General features: G+C 50.8%; 1 protein-coding gene across 2 annotated transcripts in view; it reads left to right on the plus strand.

Annotated features, from left to right (window-relative positions):
* Mvb12b (multivesicular body subunit 12B) overlaps positions 1 to 25,412 on the plus strand; it is a 161,610-nt gene that overhangs the window by 74,160 nt on the left and 62,038 nt on the right. For both annotated transcript variants that reach the window (XM_042681244.1, XM_042681245.1), the window contains exon 7: positions 13,990 to 14,084. In XM_042681244.1, the coding sequence (XP_042537178.1) occupies positions 13,990 to 14,084 (95 nt within the window). The remainder of the gene's footprint in view (positions 1 to 13,989; positions 14,085 to 25,412) is intronic.

The raw sequence follows: 25,412 nt of genomic DNA on the forward strand, positions 1-25,412 counted from the left end.
GACCAGGACTTGGCTCTCAGTGCATGTAGCATTTCATACTGTTCACTAAAGGTGGGCTGAGCACCAGGATTCATGATCTGCCGGGAACAGAGAGGCCCCCCTGGCCCTCACTCCATGCCGAGCAAGCGGGAGCCTGTGTGTGTGCACACTGCCATTTCCTGTCACGTTCACAGAACGTGTTCAGTCTTCATACCTCTCCGATTCTAAATTTCACAAGCCATTTGTCACTTTTGAAGAGAGCATCATTAATAACCATTATTTAGAACTGTCGAGGCTTTCTCTCTGGGTGTGAGTTGCCTGAGTTACGCATCCAAAAAATTGCCCTTGTTGGTGGCACACGGTGCCTCTGCCTTGACAGATCAGCCTGGCCCACCCCCTGCCGCCCGCCAGCCACTCATCCCACCTCTGCCTTTCATCACCACCAGGGTGGCGACAGAGACCGGCCAGAGCCTGTCCTCCTGGGATTCATTACTTAGTATTGCCAAAGCCCGTGCTGTAAATTGATATTTTTTTTAACTGCTTGGGGAGGGGAGGGGGGGAATTCTACTTAACGATTTCATTTTATTGAACTTAAATAAAAAATAAAAAGGGAAAAGAAAGAATTTTTTTTCCCCTGACCAAGCAGATTTGTGATGGCCATGGGTGTGGACCCAGTGAGTGTGTGTACATGTGGCTGAAGTGGCATCTGGTGTCACCCAACAGCGGGCCCGGAGGTCCGCACACCTTCCCATGCCGTTCAGAAAAAGAATTGCCATCCGCCTTGTTACTCTTAACATTAAAATTCCACCAAAGTACTAATAATTACTGTTAATATCTTCCCGTGGAAACTTACAGTAAAGGAGCAGTAGTAGAAACAGTATTTAAGGGAGCGCTGCCGGCGTGATAAGAATGCAAATAAGTGTGATTAGCCTAATGATTTTGCCGTCGCCATGGATGTGAGGCAGAGTGTTGTGAATATGTCATTCGGCACCCGTGAATTTGGAAAGTGTGTCAAAACACAACTTCAATTAGTTTTCTCTAATTATGGCTCTGGAGAGTTTGTAACTACATCACTCCTCATTAAAAGAGATTTTCTCGTACAGATTAATATAATATACAAAGGAAAGTTTCAGAGTTCCTGACGCCATTTGCTCCCATCACCAGCTACCCCGGAGCGGGCCTGACAGATCCAGGGTCTCCCCCCTCCGCCCCTGCTGTGGCCGGGCTGAGGCAGGGGGTCTGCCAGGCATGGGGCAGGGGGGGAGAAGAGGCCGCACTGCTCCGCGTGAGGGCTCTGCCTTGGTCCTGTATTCTACTTGCAGTTCAAAGTGGCCAATGGCACCACTAATTAGGACAGTTGCTAATCCGACATGATCGGGGTGTGTCCTTCATTCTCAGTGGAGCCAGAAGCAGCAAGGATTTGAGAGCTACATGGCCGGCACAGAGTATCAAGTCCGCCTTTGCCTGGCCCAAGGGCTTTGGAAGGAAAGGCAATACTCTTGGTCAGACAGTCACCAGGGAGTCTATGACAGCAGCAGAAGCCTGGTCCCCAAATCGTGAAGCAAGCTTCCATTTCCTTGCTGTCCATACAACGCTCTTAAGGAAATGGAGCCTCTTCTCTAAACTGGCTTGTGGTTGTGAATAAATGCGTGGTCAGGCCTTTGCTGTTTTGGAGGAAGCACAAGCTTATGTCTTCTTATCACTTTAGTGTCCACAGTGCCCACTCTTGCTGGGTCTGGGCAGCTGCACTTGTCATTTGTCCACAGGGTATGCCATCTCCTTAAGCCTTTCAGTCCCTCACCTCCCCCATTCCCCTGAGCAGCTGGCCACCATGATGCTGTCACTGGCTACTTCAAAATGCCCCATGGGGGCATTCTGAATCCAAGGGTGAGGAGCTGGGGTCAGATTTTCGTGCTTTGGAAATGTTCATTGGCCTTTGACTAATGTGTTGGTCATGATTTTCTCTCTCTGTGTGTGTGTGTGTGTGTGTGTGTGTGTGTGTGTGTGTGTGTGTGTGTGTGTGTGTGTGTGTGTGTGTGTGTGTGATGAGTAACTTGGCCTGGGCAAGCACTCCTGTGGGCCTCTGTTTCCCCTTCTGTGAGATGGGGTAGGGATTCTGCCTCTACAAGATTGGGGGGAGGATGGATGGAGATGGAGGTGCCACAGCTGGAGCCCCGTGGGCTCGGTGCATGTTGGCTTTCATGTAGGGTTCCTCAAAGAACTGAGTCTGAGCAGGAGCTGGTCACTCTGTGCAGCCTTCCTTTGGCTGCCACTGGGTTCTCTTCCTGGTGCAACTGGGCTGCAGCTGCAGGACTGGAAGTGGAGGCTCCGAGCAAGCAGGATGCAGCTGGAAAGGGTTAAGGTAGTAATTGTGTAAGTCTTCCAGGCTTTCTCCCAGTTCTGCGATAATTTGATGAAGAACTTCACCCTAATTAAATATTCAAATTAGGAATAAGTGTCAATATGGCTTCCCATTGCCTGGGATGATGATTAATTGTATTCAAAACTCCAGTGGCCCGCTGTAATCTAAGCCAAACCGTTGTTCTCGATTATTTCTGTACCACACTTGCCATGTTTTTGTTTTAAGATTTAAACTAGTAATTGATTTGCCATATGCTGTCGGGCTGCACACACTTTAAAGCTCTGTGTTGAGGAACTTGGGGAGTTTGGAATTGTGATTTCCTTAGTCTTCCTGTGACAGCTTCCCCCCCCCTTTCATTCTTTCTTGTCCAATGCAGAGTGATTTGGCTGGGGAGGGGTTGTTGCCCATGAGGGAAACTCATTACACAGTCAGGTTGGTCAGTTGAGGTTTTATCGATCACTGGGAGGGGGTTGCTTGAGTGGGAAGGGAGCAGGCCTGCCCTTGCACGCACTCAGCCCTGCAGCTATGTTGGTAAAGCAACTGAGATGAGCCAAGTTGTAGCCCCACTCAGGAGCTGGGTACCTTTGGATCATTTCTTTCCCCTCCCTGAACCACATTTCCTCCATCTGTAGAATCAGAGACACATGGAAAGTGGAACAGAACCTCGGTGCCTACCTGTGTCAGAAAGCTACTCCTGATTCCAAGGCAGACCCAGCTCCCACTTCTCTCCTCTTGGACCCTCTGCTGTCCCCATTGGCTGTGGAATGACTCTTGGGTCACTCTCTTGACACATGAATTGCTATTTTACTATTTGGACCTATTCTCTCCCCTGCTACCCTCTCTCCTTCCATGGCCCACACTCAACAGATGTTAGTTTGTTGCTTTTTTTGTTTTTGTTTTTTGTCGGTCATTGGGGCTTGAACTCTGAGCCTGGGCACTGTCCCTCAGTTCTTCAGCTCAAAGTTAGTGCTCTACCACTTGAGCCACAGCGCCACTTCCGGTTTTTCCAGTAGTTTATTGGAGATAAGAATCTCATGGACTTTCCTGCCTGGGCTGGCTTTGAACCATGATCTTCAACCCTCAGCCTCCTGAGTAGCTAGGATTACAGGCGTGAGCCACCGATGCCCAGCTTCGCTGTTGCAATTGTTGTTATTGTTGTTTTTCTTCCTGCCATTAATTTTAAATTGAGACACACAACCTCATCGTCTTTGAGTGTATACCTTCCATTCGTTAGAGCTTTGCAGTCTGTGATAGAGGATTTTTGTGTGAGTTTCGGTTTGCTTGGGGAAAGTAGATTCATATTTATTTATTTTTTTAATGATCTCAGTGCCAAAGATAGTGTTTAGCATCGGCTCAGAGCGCAACTCAAAACGAATGGACCGAGTCAGGAGCCATATGCCTGTCGCTACCAGAGCTCATACTTGGACATCATTGAGTCCATTTGGAAGGCATTTCCAAGTCTGGGCATAGGAAATCCACAAGATAATAAATACCATTCTAGAGGAAACAGGTCCATTTTGAGTTCTACAAAACCTCATTTCTCCTTCACTGGTGTCAATTATAAAACAAAAACAGTCATGTCTGACTGTAGCCATGACACATGGTGGTTTCTTCCTGAGTTTGCTGATCAAATCAGAGAGCAAAGTAAAGTCACCATAATTTAAGATGTCCTGGGACCTGGGGTCATGGAAACACCTGCCTTGCTGCTTCAGTGAAGCCAGGTTTCAGAGTCACATAGAGCATCTTCTCGCCTCTCTGGTCTTCCTTCATCTCCTAGTAACTCAGAGCCCAGTGTGGACCCACAGGGGACCCGGGGCAGGAAGAATCGTTGAGGAAGGTCTGTGTTCTGGTCAGGCCCTTCCAGCTGAAAAATGAGTTTTTTAATTACCTTCCAGGACAAACTAGTACCTGAGCATATGGTCCTTAAGAAATAAGAGTCCCTAACCTGTCAGTGTGTGTGGGCAGTGGCCAGGGACCCCCTTCTCTGACACCGCTGGCCAGCCTTAGAGAGCCGCTGCTCTGGAAGGTGCTTATTAAAATGCCAGCAGTTGCAGCGAAGGTCCCCTTCCCTGTGACTCCCTCACCCTGCCCGTGCCAGGTGTTTGATAAGAGCCTTTTTCTTCATTAAGTGGCATTCATTAAGCGCATCCGCACACCTGGCACAGAAGCTGTGCGTCACAGATGACTTCTTCCCACTGGTGTTTTGTAGGAATAAAAAGGGAATTTCATTTAGCCATTTGCTGTGGCCTCCCCCCTTGCCGTGTTAACCCAGTTATTTCTGTTTTTCATATTTCTTCTACAGCCCCAGCCCAATCCATTACTTCACTTTGCTTTCCATCCAGGTCCTGGCTCACAAGCAGATATAAAAAAAAAAAAAAATCAAGACAGCGCTGAGATGGGCTTTTCATCAGCACCATCTCTAAGAGCTCTCCTGATAACGCTGAGTCCTTTACTTTTGCTCCTTCTTCTTTCTAATAAAAAGAGACATTGAAAAAGTTAAATTTAAAAACATGTGAAGCCAGGTGCTGGTGTCTGTAATCCTAGTAATTCAAAGCCAGCCTGGGCTTAAAAGTCCATGCACCACTTATCTCCAATTAACTAGCAAAAGAAGTCAGAAATAGGATTGTGGCCCAAGTGGTAGAGTACTACCTTTGAGTGAAAAAGTTAAGAGACAGTACCCAGGCCCTGAGTTCAAGCCCCAGTACAACACACACAGACAAAAGTGGGGTAGTATTTATACTCTTGTCTGTGCAGGCCAAAGGCTGCCCAGGCCAGAGTCTTTCCTTGGTGAATCAGAACTACTTAAGGTTCTGTTGGCACCGGACCTTGGCTGTATAGATTTCTCTGTGAGTCTTGCTCTCGCTCTCCCTCTCCCTCGCCCCCACTCTCTCTCCCTCTCCCTCTCTCTCTCCCTTCCTCTCTCCCTTCCTCCATCCCTCCCTCTCCCTTTCTCTCTCCTCTTCCTCTCCTCTTCCTTTTTCCCTTCCCCTCCCTCCCTTCCTCCCCCTCCCCTCTCTCTCTCTCTCTCTCTCTCTCTCTCTCTCTCTCTCTCTCTCTCTCCCTCCCCCTCTCTCTTCTCTCTTTCTCTCTCAAATGTATCATTGTAGAACTTTGGCTGGTATTTGATTTCTCTAACAGTGACATGTTTGAGATGTGATCTACTTGTTCTAAGCAGGTTTGGTGTCATATGAACACCCAGTGTCTGTGCCCCATGCCTGGGCAGCGGATGAGCCCCTCAGCCTCTCAGTGCAGTGACTTCAGCATTCAGCTGCAGGAGTGGGTTGGTGGAGGGCATGGAGGTGGGGGTGGGGGGTGGGAGGAGGGGGTGGTATCCATGGTACCCTGAGGAAAGAAGTGTGAAAATGCCAGCTGGTGTTACAGTTTTCCATCTTAAATAAAGCTTTCCCCATGTTTTAGGTTATCCTCAAATATCTAAAGAGGCAGAATGAATACCAGTACTTTGGGGTTGGGGATGTACTGGAGTTTCAAACTCAGGGCCTTGCCCTTGCCAGACAGGCGCTCTACTACTTGAGCCATACCCTCAGCCTTTTTTTTCCAATAGCATCTGGCTTTTCCCTCCCTCCTGTTTGTATCTCCTGTGCATTGCTCGGGGGAGAGCTTCACATCACTGCTCCTAGCAATGCCAAGCCTTTTGTCCCAAGTGCTTTCTCATCCTTAAGCTTGAATTCTGAATATCTGGAGGCTTTCTGTTTTGTTTTGTTGAGCTAGGGGGTCCCACTATGTCACCCAGGCTTGCTTTGAACTCTGTGCTCAATTGATCTTCCTGCCTAAGCCACCGGAGTGTTTGGGACCACGGACACACCCCACCACACCCAGCTTGGAGCGTATTTCAATGTACTGCTTCTGCAGAAGGGGACAGAAATGACCTTTGGTGGTATTGTCTCTCCAAGACAACTTAAAGGAGCGAAGAGTCTCCCAATCACAACTCCTTTTACCTGCAGCACTTGCTGGCTCAGTTGTCTTCGGCATGTAGTGTGACAGGAAGCAAGTCTGAAGTCACGCTGGGCGCTCGCCAGGGCTGACCCACTGAGGGCTTTTCACTGCCTTTCCTGGGATTCTGTGAGCCCCGCTGCCTCTCCGTTTCCATCTTCTACTCAGAAGACTGTTTCGGCTTCACTGCGGTTTAACCGGTGCGTGATGAATGACATACTCAAAATACAGCTTAACAAGTTTTGGGGTGTGTGGACAGCTGTGAGACCTCCCCCAAATCAGTGTCACGAGAGCTTCTGCCTCTGAGGTCCCTGGTGCTTCTATACCGTATACTTCTTCCTCCTCAAACAGCCACCCACCTGCCTCCTAGCTCCATGGGTTAATTGGCATTTTCTAGAATTTTCTATGAATGGAATTGTGCTGTGTGTACTCGTTCCTGCCTTCCTCATTTTATTCAGCTTTTTAATTATCTCCTCTCCAATGTATCAGTGAATGGTCTGTTGCTTTTCGGTTACAAATACTGATTTTATGATACTCCAACAGATAAGTTACCTGTTACTGGACATCTGGTTTGGTTTTTTTTTTTTTCCTATTACAAATAAAGCTGATAGGTGACGCTGTGAAAAAAAATTGTATAAACACATTTCCATTTTTTCTCTCTCTCTGGTAAAAATCTAGAAGAGCCACAGCTCAGTTGTATGCTAGAGTACGTTGAACTTTTGTAAGGAACTGCACGCTGTCTTCCAAAGTGGTTACACCATCCTGGGAGAGTTCCAGTGGCTCCATGTCCTTGCCAACAGCTTGTGTTGTTCACCGATTTCATTCTTCCCATTCCGGAAGGTGTGTGATGTGTTCCATTTCCCTAGTGACTATGATGTTGACGTTTTCCCAGGTGACATTTTACCATTGCTGTTGTTTTGTTTTGCTCCATTCCATTTGTATTAAGGATTGAACCCAGGTCCTCATACACATTGGACAAATAATTGAGCCACACACCTAGCCTGGTCATTTGTATTTCCTTTAGGGAAGTGTCCATCCAAATTTCTAGCCACTTTTAAATTGGATTGACCTTTGTTAAGTCGTAAAAGTCATGCATCCTGGGTATACACCAAATGTATGTTTCATAAATACCCTTTCCAGCTCTGCAGCTGCTCTTTCTACTTTCCTGGTAGCATCTTTCCAGGAGCAAGAGTTTAAATGTTGATAGAGGCCAATTGATTGGATTTTTTTTCTTCTGTGGCTTGCTTTTTAGTGTCCTGTTTCAGAAAATAAGCACGAGTTAGTTCAGTATTATTATGAAAATCTTTGTGAAGTTATGGACCCCAGAGGTCCGAGGGGACACCAAAAAAAAGTCTACCCAGAGAGTGAGTGGCTTTTGCACAACTTTCAACCCTAGAGAAATACAGCATGCCACAAAGTTAGGTGGTAAGTGTATGTGGGGGGTGGAGAGGTAGAAATGACACATGTCCCTAGCTGTACGTTGGCCTCTGCCTTCCTGGCCACTGCCCTTTGATGGCTCTCAAGGACAGCAGGCCCTGCTATTGTCTTCATTGTGGCCACTGGTCCAACAAGATTAATGATAACGCTTTAAAAATTCACACAGACCTGGACTCAGCACTGGAAAATACAGATTTAAATTAACAAGGAAAAAGTGGAATCCCATCAAAGGAAATAAATCGTGCCGGCAACTATTGTCACATAATAAAACGTATCCTATAACTGAAGGGCTTTTATATGGAGCTGTCTGCAGCTTAGTGGCCGTGTTAATTGAATAAGTTGCCTCAGATGGACTGGGGGAAAGAAATGAAATTTCCCTCTACATCTATTTAGCCAGAGCTATTGTCGGCCGCAGAAAAGATGCCTGCTTGTGTGTTCTAGAGCAGCCAGTGCCCCCCACAGTGAGACCTCCGGCTGTGGGCTACCATGGTGTCCAGCCTGGCAGCAGCGCCCCGGCTCCTCTGGGCAGCTTGTGTTCTGACTCTCTAGGTACCAAACTGATTCTGGAATCGTGCTCCCTTCCCTGAGTGGAGTAGAAGCTAGGGGTCTCCTCAACTTCGGTGGGGGTGGGGGGTGGCGGGGAGGCTCTCTTCCCCTCTGGATGCCATTCTGTGTCCTTGATCAGCTGTGATCTCCCTGGAGTGGTCCTCAGTCGATGTGACCCCACAGAAGCTTCTGGCCGTTGTGTGGACACTTGGCCCCTTGGATGTCTGGGTTTTTTTGCTTGAAGCCATCCAGTCCCTGCGCATTCTGGGAGCATCCCTTGTTTGACCCTGTAGAAGAGTAGAGTGCCTGGTACTCATGAAGTGAAGCCCAGCTCCCTCCCTCCCTCCCTCCTCTAGCACAGGGTAGGGGCAGGGCAGCCAAGACCCCACCAGAGCCCTGGGCTGATGGTCAGGACTCCTGGTATGGAAACTTGACTCTTCCTTGTGGGGTGTTGTGGGCTCAGGCCATTAAGCATTCCCTTAAAGTGACTTAGAAAAAAACCATAAAACGTTTCAGTACACAGTTGGACTGTGGTTCTTAATCAGTCCCTATTTGATATTTCATTGGATTTCAGTGTTTGGCTTTCTGAGCAATACCGCCAGGAATTCACTGTTTGTATAAAAATATTCATGAATCAGAAATAGTTGCATTTTCCAAACCATTAACTAACCCAACCCTGGGGAGGAGAAGACAAGGGGAAAGCCTTATCTCTAATCACAGTCGCGATCAGACCGGCTAACTCGTGAGCACTGGACAATCTTACAGGATTTCCCCGGACATCACAAGGACCCGCTAGGCTGGGCTGGGCTGGGCTGGGCTGGGCTGGACTGGACTCTGCTCAGGGCACTGGGAGTCTGCTGGGGAGCAAAAGGGTGCTGGAGGTCTCATTCTGAGGACACAAAAACATGGAGAGGAGCACCGTTCCTCATGAGGGTGTCTGGAGGTGGGCTACCTCCTCCCAAGGGTGGTCAGGGCAGCATCTCTGAGGGGAGGTCTGACTCTGTCAGAAAAGCCAGCTTCTTCAGGGCTAGGGAAAGAGTGTTTCTGGCTGCACAAATAGCAAGTGCAAAGGCCCTGAGGCAGGAATGAGAGGGGCTCAAAACCATGTGCCGACATGCTGGCCTAGATGCCATCCGAGAGGAGAGATGAGCCTAACTGGTAGGAACCATGAGATAGTTTCCATTTCCGGGCTTGGTGGGTTTTATAATGCCTCAGCACCGAGGTCCTCATGAGCAGGACTCCAGGGTAATGGCACGGGATGGGGGTGGGGGAGGCGGGGGAGGAGTGGGGGGGGGCGGAGAGGGAGTGGGGATGCAAAGAATCAAAATAGGAATGGAAGCTAAATTGCTTCCTGGTGTTCACCATGTGTCTGCTCTATGCCACGTGCTCTGCCTACATTGCGGCCAGGTGTGCTCTGGGAGCCAACCAGCCCCTCCCCCACCGGGCTTCCCAGTTCCCAGGGCCTAGTGCCTGGGGATTGGAACCCACCTCCAGTGGACTCTGGAGGGCAGTCCCCTTAACTGTGGCCACAGGTGGCCGACTTTTCTCTGTACCCATGGGTGTACCTGCTGGGGTACCCAGTGAGTGGCAGAGATACTGAGTCTCTGTGCCACTGGCTTCAATGGGGCCTTCAGGGTGGAGCCTATGGTCCCTGCGGGGTGAGCCCCCCCACCCCTGGTGGTCGGGGTGCTACAGAAGGTCAATGAGAATGCTGACCGCGTCCAGCGGGCACGTGCAGTGACCTTCCCTCCATTGCCAGCCTGCTCCTTATTGGCTTCACCTGTGAGAGTCTCACTTTCCTCTTCTGATTACTGCTAGCTAAAGCTCCTCAGGAGGGTCCCACTGGGTGGGGACCGGTTCTGTGCCCCCGATGCTGGGGACCCAGAGCCTCATTTGCCTGCGGCTTTCCGGTCAGCCCACCCCAACGCACCCCTGGCAGCTCCTCCTGCAGCAGCTGTCTCCTCTGGCCGGGCTCAGCACAGGTGGTCTGTCCCTCCGTCCTAGCTGGTCATTGTCGTTCACAGGAGCCTCAGTGGGCCTGGCTGGCCTCCTGACCCTGTGCCTCGCTTCCTCTCTCCAAGAGAAGTGGGAGGGAGAAAACTAGCAAGCGAAAGCTTCTGTTTGCAAAATAGAGATGAAGCTACCCCCAGCGGCCTCGGGCCGGGCTCGGCTGCTCTCTGAACTCCCCAGCCCGTCTGTGCACACAGCGGCCTCTCTAGCTGAACTTGACTTCAAGTCTTTGGATTCCTGCTAAGCAGCTGCTCTGCAGAAGCAGCCAGCGTACTGGTGGCTTGGAGTCTCTATGTTTCCCAAAAGGATGGCACGTTATCCCTCAGAGGTGAACAGATCCCTTATCTTCTCTTGTGCATTTCCTGGTGGCAGCTGCGCCAGGTTTTTCTCCCACCACACTTGCTTCCTGCGCTGCTTGCATCCAGCAGGGAAAACGCAACGCAGAACGATGAAATAATAATCGAGCTGAAGGCTCCTGCCATAGAAAGACTCTATTCAATCAGCAGAGGTTCACTATTTGCCTACCCCATAACAAAAACAAAATAGTACTAGAAAATGGAGTCCAAACTTGAAGAGATTTGGCCCTACTATTGAGGAGGTCAAAATGATAAGAGAAGACACACAGATGCCCAATCTGGCCATCCTACCAAAGAGAGGAGAGGTAGGTGGTCTTGGAGGATGAATAGGAGTTTGGGAAATAAGTGAAGAAGAATGGAGGTCAAGTGGTGAAAGAAGGAAGAAGAGGCCACTGGGAGAGCTCCAGGCCCCCTGAAAACAACACCTTTTAAGGGGGCGAGGGGGGGGTGGATTCAAGGAAGGGAAGCAAGCCTCGGCAGGGAGAGTTATAGGCAAGAGCCAATCTGTCTGAGCCCATGTAGAGAGACAGGAAGGTTTGGCTGGGAAGCCCTGGGTAGATGGGGCAGCTACAGAACCAGGCTCCCTGGCTTCCTCTCACAACTCGTTTTAATTTCTCCAAAGTTGCCCATCTAGGGAACTACGGTGGGCGATTTAGAGGAATTTGAGGTCTGTATTCAGCAGGTGCTGAGTAACTGTGTGTGGTCTTGTGGCAGTGTCCATTTCCCATCATCCACCTTCACACCTCGGCTTCACCTCCTCCCTGTCCCACAGGCAGGAGAGCTGTTAAACCCGTCAGTTGGATCCTGTTGAGTCTCTGCCTAAAAGTTCTTTAGGGCAGAAGGGAGCTCTTGCCAGGCCCCCAAATTCTGTGGCTCTGTGGTTCTCCCTGGTCTCCTTTTAGACTTTCCTGCTGGCCCTAGGCTGTGGCAGGGCCTGAGCTCTCAGCCTCTTCCCCCCGGCCCTCAGTCTCCCTTGGGTCCTCAGTCCCCTCCTGGGTCCTTGTCTTGGGAAATCACCCCCAGAGCCTCGGCCCACCTCGCGCAGCCCTGTCTTCTTCCTGCCCCCTGAGTGCATGCTCGGGAGCAGGTGTTCGAGAGACTCTGGACACCTTCATGTCCCTCCACAGATCTGTGTGGATGGGTGTGTGACCCCATTCCTACCTTTGGCGGCCATCCAAGTCCTCTGGTCTTCCTGCGCTCTGTACATGTACGTGGCTGCGGTCCTGAGCTGTGCTTGCACTTCCAGCCTAGGAGTGGCCTCTGTAGCCTATGATGGACTTAGGCCCTTAGGGAGGCCGGATGCACCTTGCAAGGATTATACACCTGGAAACAGCAGATATAGTGACCTGAAGCATATTCTACCTGACTACTGGAGGTCCCCTAGGTGGGACCTCCTGTGGGACAAAGGGTGCCTAGCCCAGGCCGTTGTCATGGATGGTGCCCTGGAATCACTCAGAAGGCCCACAGTGGCCTCTGGCTCTGCAGTTGCTGCCGTGGAATTCTTCACCACAGCTGAGCAGGCAACAGCATCTTCATTCAGCTCTGGGCCTGCTCCTTACACAGACCACCCGGGACACGGTGAGGACCTGTAAGAGACGGCATGACAGCCACGTGCCCCAGCCTGCCACCCGGAGACCCCGCTGTCATCGTTCCAGTTCTGCTCAGCCACAACCACGGGCAGTAATTCATTCTTCTGTTCGCACGCTTCATTGGCTGAGTGCGGTGGTCAGAGGCATTGATGGACTGTACCGGCCTTCCACAGCAGCTTGGACCACACAGGATTCCCTGCCCTGGGCTTGTGAGAAGCAGACTTCTGGGCTGCACCCCAACAGGCCACTGAACGGGGCTCCCCGGAGCCATGCTTGTGTACCTGTGTTGTTGGCTAGTCCCAGGGACCCAGTGCCTCTGTGCCATGAGAGGAAGGACAGAATTGGGGAACCTCCACCCCAGGGAACAAAACCCAAAGCACTTTGCTGTGCATTTGGAGTCTGTTTCCATCTGGCCTTGGTTTACCTTTGTAGCGTCATAGCCTGTCTGTGCCCTGGACCCACAGCAAAGCACGGTTTTGCCTAACTTCCTGGGGGGATCCTTCTAGAATCTCTCCCATCCCAGAACATGGTAGCGGCAGGGCTCCTCCTCCCTCCTCTTCCTCCTCTTCCTCCTCCTCCTCCTCCTCCTCCTTCTCTTCTTCCTCAGTTTTTTTTGGTTGCTACAGGGACTTGAATTCAGAGACTCATGCCCTCACTTACATATTCATTCAAGACGGGCACTCCACCTCTTGAACCACAGCTTCACTTCTGGCTTTCTTGCTGATTGCCTACCAGGGAAGGTTTCCAACCACGATCCATAGATCTCCCCTTCCTGAGTAACTAGGATTCCAGATGTGACCGGCTGGCACCCGGCCAGCCCCTCCTCCCATGCTCACTGCCCCCTCTGCACCGAGGCCGCAGCTGACAGAGGTCTCACATGGTGACTCTGCTGGGAAGCCCCATCCTGAGCTGGCTCGGGACTGGTTGGGCCTGCAGGCCTGTGGCCCACAGATGCGGCCTCAGTGGTTTCCTTGCCCTGCAAGGCTTCTGCCCATGGGGTCATCACAGCTTTGAACCCTCCCTCCCAGGAGTCTGTTCACGCTGCAGGCTATTGGAGTGTGTCCACGTGTGTCATGAAAAGGGCATGGTGACTTTGGCAGCTCTCCTGTGATCTGGAAGTATCTAGGTGTGGCCCAAGCATGGGCTACTGGACATTTCAAACCCCTCCCCCTCCACTCCTTCCCCCTGCCCCCTCCGGATGGGGTGGCCACTGCTGACCACATGCTCCTGTATGATCTGTTAAAGGCAGTGTGGACCCATGGAAGCTACTTACTGAGCTCTCTCCAGGGGGCACTGCTGCTCAGAACAGGGTGCTACCTGGGCTCATCTGGCAATAAAACCCAGCACCTCTGTTCCAAGGGGCCACTGTACCTTGGTCCTCAGCAGCCCTGCTGGCAGGCGTGGGGGTCGTGGGGTGGCTTCTGTTCAGAGCTAGGCATTTTGATGCCAGTGTGTGGAGGCCTGGCCCTGCGTGTCCACCTCTCTGGTGCCCGTTGGACACACTGTGAGGCCTTGGAGACCCTTTCTTCCTCCCGAATGTTCCCTCCAGCATGGAGGTGGGTTGGCTGCTAGTGTGTGGAGGCCTCAGGATGTCTTAGGAGGCCGAGGCTAGGGGACAAGAGGGTGGGCCGTCCAGCAGTGCCCACCCTCCCTGCCTGGTGCTGCACTTTAGCTACCGATGGCGTTGGGGTGCTGTCTGAGTCCTGGGGACTATTCCTGGCACAGTGCTTATAACCACTTTTGTCTCTGTCTCTCTCAGGCACATCTCTCTAACGCTGCCTGCCACCTTCCGAGGTAGGAACAGCACCCGCACGGACTACGAGTACCAGCACTCTAACTTGTATGCCATTTCAGGTATGTGGGGTCTCCGCTGCGGCTGCCTGCCTGGCCCGCGTCTCCTGTGTCACCTTTTTCTGCTGTCTGTCTCCTGACTCTCAGCCCTGCAGGGACCCCCTTATGTCACCGCCTAATAGTCATGTTTCAAAACCAACCATGAAAAACAATGTGTGGGTTTCTCCAGCTCGAAGGGAAGTTCTCAGAGAATCCTCACCCCATTGCTCACGGGCCAGACCCTGGCGGGTCTCCGTGGGATCCACGGGCTCTCAGAGCAGTGCCGAGCTAAGCTAGGCTTCCTCACTTGCCCACCCAGATCCAAGTCCCCTGGCCTCTTGATTGTTTGTAGTCAGCTTATGGTCAGGCTGTCTGCGTCTCACACACCCGGAGTTCGAGTCTGCCATGTCGGAACTCAGCCTTGAAACTGATAAAGTTCACTTGGCAGGAACTTCATCGGCCCTCACTGCCGATGAAGGAGCCTTCTCAAGGAGCGAGGGGAACCTTAGCAGCCTGATTACAGAATTGAGATTCATTAGGTCCAGGCAGGACAGGTGACTTGCTAAGACATGGGGAAACTCACAAATTCGCCTCTGATTATCTTGGACCACCGGGCAGAGGTGTTTGCGAGGGGAAGTGGTAAATCAGTGCCACTTACCACTGTGCACCCCTAATGCTGAGTGACGTTCCGAACAGGGGAACATGGCATTCATTCATGTACCATAATGAATCGGTTATTTAAAAGGTAATCTCTTTTTTTTTTTTCCTTTTTTCTAAAAATTGCAACTTCGGGTTACTAAATAGATGAACTAGAACAATGGCATAATTCTTGTCAGTATTACTTTCTCTCGTTCTGATCAGTCCCTAATAGGTTTAGAAGTCTAAGCCAAATCTAGTTGGTTCCATTTCTGGGCAACACTCCTGCTGGGAAGAAAGACCCGGGAGGTGCTCCTCCTCCCCCCACACCACCACTGCCCACCCCCGTAGCTGGCTGTACTCCAGGAGCCTGGCTCTCCAGGGCCCAGGGAGCAGTTTGTCTAAGAAAAGGGCCTCTTGGGAGAGCTGCTTCTGTGCGCTGGCTATTTCAGGAGAGCATAACAAGTGTGGAAAGATGACCGCTTTCGTAGAAAAGCTGACGATTTCCCCAGATGTCTGCTGGCAGAGTAGCACGTAATAGGCCCATGAGATCCTGCCTGGCCACCCTTGTCAGATAGTGAGCAAAGACAGCGCTGTCACACAAGGCGACTTTTCCCTTGCAGCTGGAAAACCTCTCTCTGGTGCCGTGTTGGCCACCACCATCCCTGTGCTCTCTGATGGCTTTCCCAGCTGTTTGGTGGGTTGTTGGGATTTTTTTTTTTTTTTTTGTAGTAAAGGCCCCCACAGAGTGAAATCTCCTCCGGTCTGGTGGGAACGTTGCTGTCTGATTTTCTCCCACTGTGTTCTCACCCTGCCATGTTGATGAGGTGTTGTCTGGGTTCATTTCAGCTGCTAGTTGAGTAATAGCAAGGTACCAGCCTCAGGACACAGAGGAAGTCATTCAGGAACTTCCTCCTGCATTTCTGTAAGTGATACTCGCTGGGATTTTAGCTTGCAGAAGGAGTTGAAGCTCAGGGTCCATACCAACCAACTTAGGCCTCCTCAGCCACTGCAGGCACCAAATTGCTCTTCTAGCATCCAGAGTGCTCTATAGCTGCTGCCAGAACCGCTGTGCCCCCTGTGCGCCCTCCCCACCCCCCAGGACTCTCTGGCTCCATCAGGCCTGCAAGCTCAGCACTGGGCAATCAGGGTGTAAACTGGGAAGCCTGCCCACCCCTCACTGGCAGCCTGCCCCTGCCTCATTCTGGCGAGAAGAGAACAGAGACCACCCTGCCACCCCCTCATAAACCACAGCTGGTGCCAAGTAGCCCATCTCAGCCTGGTCCTGCAAAATGAGGGTTTCCAGTTGTTAATTCCAAAAACTGTTAAGGGGAAGCGTACCCCAGGTCCCAGCACCCACTCTAGTGCCCGTACCTCCATAGTTGGAGCTCTGCTATAATGAAATGAGTCATCAACCTGTGCTCCTCCTAAGCCAGCCCTGGCCCACATCTGCAGCACAGTTCAGCCACTAGCCTTTGCTGAACATTCTGGCATGTTCTATATGGTCCCTGAGGTCCTCTGATTCCTTGCTAAGATAAGTAGACTTCAAAACAATGTAATTAGAAGTTTGCAAGGCAGCCCATACTAATGCATACTCCTGGTTACTTTTAAATGTTATCCCTGTGGTGTGCCTGCTTACAGTCCCTTTACCTGGACTTTGAACAAAAGCAGTTCACTATACCACATTATACCACACCTGCAGATGGAGAGCCCCAGCCCAGAGGTGCCAGGGCAGCAGCAGAGACCATACACATTCTGTCTCTGGCACAAGGGCCCTCATAGAGCCTTCATAAAGAAATGAAAGCATGAGCCAGATGCTAGCGTCTCATACCTGTAATGTTAGCTACTCAGGAGGCTGAGATCTGAGGATCACAGTTCAAAGCCAGCCCAGGCAGGAAGGTTCATGGAGCTGTAAGACTCTTATCTTCAGTTAACCAGCAAAAGGCTGAAAGTGGAGTTGTGGCTCAAATGGTAGAGCATCAGCCTTAAATGAAAAAGCTGAAGGTGAGCACCCAGGCCTTGAGTTCACACACACACACACACACACACACACACACACACACACACACACACACACACAGAAGAGGGAAGTATGTGGCCCAGCATACTCCCAGGGCAGCTGGTCTCCCTGATTGGCTGCTTGAACACCTTCCTGCTCTGGAGGTGCCTGTCCTTCTGGCCCAGTTTATGTCTATGGCGTCCATCCTCATTGACCTAGGCCCCGCCTTGCTTCAACCTGGGGTACTCTGCATCCCATCATCCAGATGGGCTGGATCTACACAATCCAGTAAATATTTCTCTCTTGCTCACAGAAGTAGGGTGAGGAACTTTTGCTGGCCTGATGCTAAGTCCCCGAGGCACGTGCCCCTTGATGTGCCCTGCTCTGCCACCTTGTGCCCCAGTCACAATGGCTGTGCAGCAAATCTTCACTCTCATACTTCCTCTTTGGGGAATCTGTTCTAGCAAAATATTTACAGGTGTGCAAAAAGATTTGCCCACGAGGACAAAGCACTTGCTTTAAAAAAAAAAATTCCAAAGCAGCATTGGCAAGTTAGGTATATCTTAAATGCCTCCTAAACAAGGAAAAAAAATCCAACCAGTGGCCTTAACTTTACAGCTATTAAAGAAAAGAGAGAGATTTAGCTAGAACGGAGTATGTGAATATTGCTAAGCAGGAGGGATGCTCAGCGCGGTCTCATTTAAAAACTTTGTCTGAAGTTCTGCAGGTGTCCACGCTGGCTTGCTGACTTTCTAGACTTCTCTCCTCTCCTTTTTCCTGGCCTCCTTGCCATTTCTTCTTTTCTTACCGTAGCATGGGTTGCTTGTGTGATGAGAAAAACACAAATCTGCCATTCATGCAGCGTGCTCTCGACTCTCAGTAAAGCCCACTACCCCAGCGACCACCCAGGGGGTTCTCTTGAGTGTTCATAAGCTTCTTGGGTCATAAAACATTTTACCAGTTAGAATTTTACGGATTTAGGTCACTTCTAGACCACAAATCGATGATTTGCTTGTCCCATTTTGAGAATATAGCCTCTTCTCATCCAGTCCCTGAAGCCCCCTCCACTCCACTTGAGCTCTCCCAACATCCATGGTTCCAGATTCTTCCATCACAGCCTCACTGCCCTTTCCCCCCAGCCTCCAGCCAGGACCCAGCAGTCACTCCCTCACCCACCACCTTCGCTCCTCAAGCTCCCATCACCCAGAGAGTCTTTGATAAGTAGTTGGGAAAAAAGTAAAAGAATACTGTTCATTGACATGTGAAAATGACATGAGCTCTTAAAGTTTTATTGGAACTCAGCCACTCACGTTCCTTAGCAGGTTGCTCACAGCTGCTTTCACAGGTTAGTAACAGAGACGCGTGACAGACGCAGACACCTGATGGCCTGCAAAGCCTGCAGTGCCTATCCTCTGGCCCTTCCACAGCACGCTTGCCCACTCCGGCCTCTGTTCTCAGCAGAAACACTCTTGCTTTTTTCCTTTCTTTCTTTTTTTGTGACCATAATTTTGCCTCCTGTACTTCCTCTGGATGTGTGGAGGCTCATGTCTCCTTCCCGTGTGAGTCTCACTGTCTTGCGGGCATTTGAACATACTGGGGGAGACATGGCCTCTGTGGAGGCCCCAGGTGCTGTAGAAGGCCTGGCCCCCATGAAGACCATGGGGATTTCTCCAGATTTCACCCTCAGAGCCCTCCCTCCCCCAGAACTCTACTTGGCTGGAGATTTTCTTTTTAAGCATGTCTTATGTGTACTATATATTCTTCTATCTTAGCATTTTGATCCCAGACTGCCTCACCCCTCCTCACATTTTCCCGTAAAATTCTCTTTTACATGATCGGATATCTGAGCATTCATTAGATTCTATTTCTCCTGCTCTGGGAGAGTTCCAGGAAGCCTCCCCAAATACCTGTAATGAGATGAACATGGGGTAAGAAGACAGAGCAGGTTAAGACTAGGGTAGGAATCAAGTGTGGCTGTATCCAGGAGCCTCTGGGTTTGGTTCCCAGTCAGAGGCAATCTCCAGATGGATGAAAATAAACCAGTTGCCAGGAAAGAAGTTAACACTTTCACTCTTTGAGCCCAGAGAGTAGCCTTCCCTCGAAAAGCCATCCATGATGGATGAAGGCTCCCATGGATTCCTTGAAAGCCGCACAGAGCGAGTGAAGCATCTCTATGGACCAGAGGTGTGCTTCTGGTTTCAGAGAGATTTGTTTCTTTACTTCTGCCCTCTTCTGCATTATATCCACGTGAATAACTGCCTCATCCATACCTATGAAAACTAATGTACGAGCTAGGTGCCAGTGGCTCACATCTGTAATCCCGGCTACTCAGGAAGCTGAGATCTGAGGACCATGCTTCAAAGCGAACCCAGATAGACACATCCAAGAGACTCTAATTTCCATTTAACAAAAAAGAGCTGGAAGTGGAGCTGTGGCTCAAGTGGTAGAGAGCTAGACTTGAGCACAAAAGCCAAGCAAGAGTGCAAGACTCTGAGTTCAAGCCCCAGAACTGGCACAAATAAAACAGAGTTGAGTCAGATGTGTGTTAGGAACTGGAGACCTCAGACATATCTGAAAGTCAGATCTGCCCAGCTTCCTGCCCAAACCTGACCCATGCCTGTCCAGACCTCATGCTGGAGGCCTTGTAAAAAGGGCCCAGCCAGGGGTGCTCACAGGCGCTTTTCCACCTCACGAATGTCTCCCTCAGTCCCAGGGCTGCCTTTGTAGAAGGCACCAGCTATCAGGGGCAAGCTTGTTCTGCTTCTCCTGCTGCTGCTATTACAAATGAATTTCTTTCCCACATGTAAAGGGCTTTACTTTTAATCCAAAGGAAGCTTGTCTTTCTTCTTGAAAAAAGAAGTGACATAGTAGTGTAAGATAACAGACTCACATTAATACATATTAAAACAGGCAGATAAGGAAGCCAAAATCTTCCCAACACCCAGAGCAGAGCACGTGATGCCTCCTCTGCAGCTGGCCCCGGCCCGGACCCCACCTCAGCAGCTGGGCAGGGGCCACGCGGGCATCGTCCACGAGCCATCAGCACCCCAGTGGATGACTTACAAAGGGGACAGGGGCACATGGTTGTACCAGGACAAAAGCTACTACCGGGATCTGCCCTAGTACACTGTGCTGCTAGCTTTTGACGAGTTTTCGTTTTTTGTCTTTTGGACTTTTTCTTGACACAGCAATTCCCTCGTAGACCCCCCTCCTCCTCCCACTCCCACCCTGGCAAGAGGTTTGACACCAGAACACGTGCAAGTGCTCAGGACAGAGCTCGTCCTCTTGTCAGTACAGAGAGGAGGAAGATTCTAGCTGAAACAGATCCATGGCTGAGCCGGGCAACACTGACATCGGGCTGGGAAGGCATGAAGCAATTAAAAATAATTAATGATTTCTGAGTATCGGCCTTCTCCATGCAGTTTTAATCTAGTCCTCATTTAAATTGGAAGATGGACATTTAATTATCAGTATTATGAAATTCATGATTTATATATTTCATCCAATCGGATAAGATTTCTACCACCACTTCTTCATCTCATGATGAAAAAAAAAAAAGCCTGTGTGTATCTTAAAGCGGGACCTTGAGAGCCTCACTGCGTGGATGACACAGCCCAGACACACTTTTCCTTGCGTTTGTCATGATTATGCTATCTCTGTCTCCCAAATGGGGGGGGGGGGGGGAGATTTTAAAAATCAACTTTGTACCTTCATGGCCAGGGAAACAGAGGCTGATAGACTCCATCCACAGGACTCGTGAGAATGGTGTTTCTTTCCGCGTGAGGTGTGCTAACGGTCGCTCAGCATCAGTGCTTACAGTCCCACACACAGAATTCATACCCATGTTGTAGCAAGTCTTTCCCGTTTGTTGGTACCTGAGGCCGATGTGTGGCTGATAATCACTGGAAGGAAAGACCATGCCCTGGAACCACTGTCACAGCTCTGTGTCCTTGTTCCTTTGTCTTCTATGGCCCAAGGCAGTGAGCCTTGCATTTCTGACCTCTGCCTTCCTTTTCTTGCTCCTGGGGTTTGCAGAGCTGCCTCAAGGAGACAGGAGTGGTGTAGGAGGGTATTTGAGAGGGTGACAGGAGTTCCGTAGAGGGACTGTGCTTGGCCATACCCCAGAGGGGGGAAAAATTCCTGAATGAAGTGAGAAAACAATTATTTCTAATAATGGTACTCAGATCAAGGAGGAAATAAGTCACGGGAAAGGTGTATAAATTTTTATCATCACCTGTTCTGGCCTTGTCTATCCATCTCCTCTGGCCCCTGACTGACAACAACAGCGAGTATAAAAAAATATAATAAGCAGAAGAAGAAGGGAGCGGGCGCGGACGGGGAATTGCTCGCAGAGCGTATTTGTATATCCTGATGTAAAGGGGCGGTTGACAGGTGGCCAGGTTTGCTTCGTACACAACCATGTGTGTGCTGTCAGGCGCACGCACGCTGCCTTGTTTCGATTGATGAATTGCCTGCTTTCTTGATTAAACCTTCCGTCACTTAAGAAACAAAAAGCCTGTGTTTAGATGGCAGAGTGGGACATGTCAAAAAAATCTGTCTCCTTTACCTTTGTGCAGATGTTGGGCACAGACTGTAACATGTATTATTAAAATGAATGTGGCATTTACTGTGCATTATTCCTTTCCTGGGAGAAAGGACTGTAAATTATATGCTAATAATAAGCTTTAACCCTTTCGAAATGCAAAAAGATTTAAGAGTGCAAATATTCATGTAGGCCTGGCTAATTGGATGAGCTTTTATACATCAGGCAGGGTAGCCGTGTCACTGGAGTTAATGAACAGCGTGCACAGGCAGACGTGTGGGCGCTCGGGGAGCTCTGCCCTCCTGGAGCTTGGCTGCCCTGAGCAACTCCACTATGCCACCAGGAGACAGTCCCTGGGATTTCTGCCCTGGGGTCTGGGCTACCTGACTCCTGAGCAAGGCCAAGCCGCAGCCCAGGACCCTGGCGAGTCCCTTGGAGCGGAGTGTTGTGGAGTGGTCTCTCTTTACTCTCCTGTGTGTCCTCACTCCCAACATCTGGCTGAGTTCTGGTGCCAGGCACTTCCCCAGCTCTCCTGGCTGCCTGGCCTTTCTGGCCACTTGGGTGCCAGCTGCCTCCCCCCAACACACACACATACACACACACACTCACTCTCTCTCCCTCTCCCTCTCCTCTCTCTCTCTCTCTCTCTCCTTCTCCCCAAAGCATAGTTGAAGCCCCTTTGCTCTTCCATTCTAACCCATATGACCCCTCCCCACCCCCAGGGCACTGCTGACTGCGTCCATCCGTTATCTGCCACCTGTGACCCCCCCCCCCCCCCTTGCCTGCGTCTCTGTGCATCTGCCCTGCTGCCTCCCTGCATCTGTCTCTGCTTCTCTATCTTCCCTGAATCCTACCAGAGCCCCTGTAGCCAGGTGGGGGAACGTACCTTCCTGCCCCTCTCCTCCTGGTTCACCCCACACACTGCTGTGAGCATCTTGAGCTTCTGACACGCCACTGGCAGCCTTCTATGCGCTACAATGGAGGAGGATGTACATAAACAAAGGGAGGAGATGTAAATAAACAAAGGCAAGGAAAGCATATCGTTCACCTCTGCTGTCATTCATCAGACACTGGGAGCTGCTGTGGGCCAGGCAATGGGAAGCTACGCACAGGATCAGAATCATGCCTGACACACGTTCTAGCCCTTGTTCAGAGCTGCTGCGAACAGCTGCCCAGGTTGTACACTGCACAACACATGCACATGCCATGGAGCTCCGCATTGTGCTACCTTGGGCAAGTCACTCCATGCTGGTTATTTACATCTGGAAAAGAATATAGCGACTGCTCCCTTCCTCTCCTGACTGGTTGCCGGAGTCCGGGGTTTGTGAGAATGTTGTAAACCAGGAAGCAGTATCACGTGTCTCATATTCACCTCCTCTAAGAGGTTTGAGCCACGGAGGAGCCCCCAGAGTTGAGAATTTTTGCCCAAGACACATTGGCGCATGCCCAGCGTTGGTCTGCATCTGAGCCCTGCGCTCCCGTGGAGAATTTTGATATAAACAATTCCATCTGAAAGTTTCTCCCTCAGTCCAGAGGTACTTGCACTAACAGGCCGGGCTCAGCTCAGTCCAGCACCTCCTGGAAGCCGAGACTCAGTCATGCATCATCGCCTAGAAGTGGGCTATTTCCTGTGGCAAGCAGCCCACGGTCCCTTTCTGGGGAGGTGACAGAATAACGGCTCAGGGTCAGGCAGGAGAGACCCGTTTGGCACGGTGAGCCGGCAGCTCCTATAAAATCTTCAGTGCGCCTTTGCTGGAAGGAGGAAAAGCGCCTGTCGGGGTCCCTGCCCGGCCGCGGGCCTTCGCTGGTGCTCATTCCTGCCCTGTTTCGTCATGGTGAAAACATAAGAACATTATGAGGTGAAAGTCACTTCAGTGCTCTTTAAAAGCTGGCCGCCCTCCTGCTGTGCTTTCGCTGTGTGCTTTCCAATGTGGCAGAACCTGGGCAGCAGTGGTTTCATGGGCCATGCGTCTCCTTCTTAACTCCATGGGTGAAGCCATGAGGGGCCCTGGGTGAAGGAGTGGAGGGTGGGGGGCAGCCTGTGCTCCCAACAGCTAGCCAGGGTATGGAACCCAGCCACATGGTGCCGGCCTTGTCCGGGGCCCAAGGTGAATGTGGTATTGCCTGCTGCTAGGGCTGTGTGGGAACGTGGGAAGCAGGGGTTTGGGGTAGCCCAGAGGTGGCCAGCTGATGCTTCTAGAGGTCCCGGGCTTCACAGGCATCCCACTATCCAAGCATACTCTTGTACCCAGATTTCTGGCACCTTTCCAGGCGTCTGCCTTCTAGTTTGTTTGTTTGTTTGTTTCAGCAAAAGTGTGCCCCCCTCTAGGGCCCTTGTAATTTCTTTCCGGTGAGTGGTGTGAGCGTGGGCTTTGCAGGACCAGGCTGGACAAAGGGGCCACTTAGTCCCAGCTCTCCTCATCTGCCCTTCCCAGACAGGCCTTTGTTTTTGTCTCTGTCTCTGTCTGTCCGTCTCTGTCTTTGTCTCTGTCTCTGTCTCCGGCTCTGTCTCTCTCTCTCTCTGTCTCTCTGTCTCTCTTTCTCTCAAAATAATGAACTCTCAGCTGAGAGAGGTAAATGATGTAATTAAGGCAACTTCTTTCATTTGAACACATTTAGGGAGCCGAAGTTGCTTTCACTCTATTAAAATGAATTAAATTAATTGGCTTATTTAGTAGCTCTCACCACGCACACACACAAAGTGTTAGTGTGCATTCTCGGTGCATTTTGTCACTTGTCCCAGTTTGCCCTGTCCTTGGCACAGGTTGGGTTTGGGGAGTCCAACTCACCCCCAGTAGTATCCAGAGCTGTGATTCAAACCCAGATCTTGGACTCCTTACTTGAGTTCTGCCACACTGGGAGGAGGATGTCTTCTGGTCCAGGCTTGTGTGTTTCCTCACCATCCAGAAGGTGGAGAATGGCGCATGGCTAGAATGACTTGTTCCAAGACCACATGCCACATGGCTCTCTCCACAGTTTAGCGTTCCATCACTGATCGTCTGGAACCTAGCTGAGGGAGGCCTTGTATGCTTAGCTGCCAAGGCTCCCCAAGTTCCCCGGGGACCAGAACCGGGCAGGGATATGGCAGAGGGGGCACAGGCCTCCCACCTTGAAGTGACCCTGGGTGCCACCCACCAGCCCTTGCTAGTTTCTTGGTCTGTAGAGATGATGGTGATAGGATGGTGGTGAGGGTCAGAGCTGTGTCCAGGCTGTAGAGGGGCCCGGGGTGCACTCTGCCATCATAATTGTCACATTCCTTCTCAGCCCAGAAAGGTGTGTAGCGGCCACCCCCACCCCACATCAGGAGCTGGGACAGCTTGTGTAGTCTTTCGGGCATTGACGTCCTCTGAGCCCACTACTCATGGTGGGAGGCCCAAGCCCGCCGGGTCACTCACTGAGATGGAGCCTTTGGTCTCCCCTCCCCAACCTGGGTCTCCACCTTGTCCCCAGGCAGGGGTCCCATGATGCCTCCTTACGCCACCTGCCTGCCCTGCTTTGAAGCTTGAGCCTTTTAAGGCTCAACCTGTGGATAACTAAGCCCAGAGACACAAGCCAGTCCTGACCCTGCATATCCCGGCTAGCAATCTGGAACAGCCCGAGCCTGTGACCCATGAGCTTCTAGTCCAGATTTCTTCTGCCAGCTTTGAACTACCCAGTTCTTCAGTGGCCACATGTCTTGCTGGCTGAGCATGTGAAGTCACAGGCCTCACTCAGCAGGGCCTGGGGAGGAGACACGGGCTGTGAGAACTTCGGGGAGAACATCAGAAGTTCCCCTTCTGCACCTCTCACTGCGAGCCTCCTTCCTCAGTGTGGGGGCAGACATATCTCATGACTGACAGCTGTACAGAAGGACCATGATCCACCTTTTTCCTGTATGGACAGGGCACCCCAGTCCATCCTTTGTCATTCCCTCTGCATTTCTGTCCTGAATTCTGAACGTGTTTTCTCCCTCCTTGTTTTATTAATGGTCAGTGAGAATCCTAACCCCATGTATGGTAGTTCAGCACAAACAAACAAACAAAAAAGAACTTCGGTTCTCCAGGCTGGAGCTCAGCTGGAATTATTTATCACATATCCAGAGGAGGCTCTTTCCTCCTCAGATTTGTCTTTGCATTGTCTCTAAGACAATGAAGGATGCAGAACACCTCTCCAAGGTGAGATCCTTTGTTGGAGA

This window comes from Dipodomys spectabilis, unplaced genomic scaffold (genome assembly GCF_019054845.1).
Source record: "Dipodomys spectabilis isolate Male_0828 unplaced genomic scaffold, ASM1905484v1 ptg000067l, whole genome shotgun sequence".
In the NCBI taxonomy this organism is placed as follows: domain Eukaryota; kingdom Metazoa; phylum Chordata; class Mammalia; order Rodentia; family Heteromyidae; genus Dipodomys; species Dipodomys spectabilis.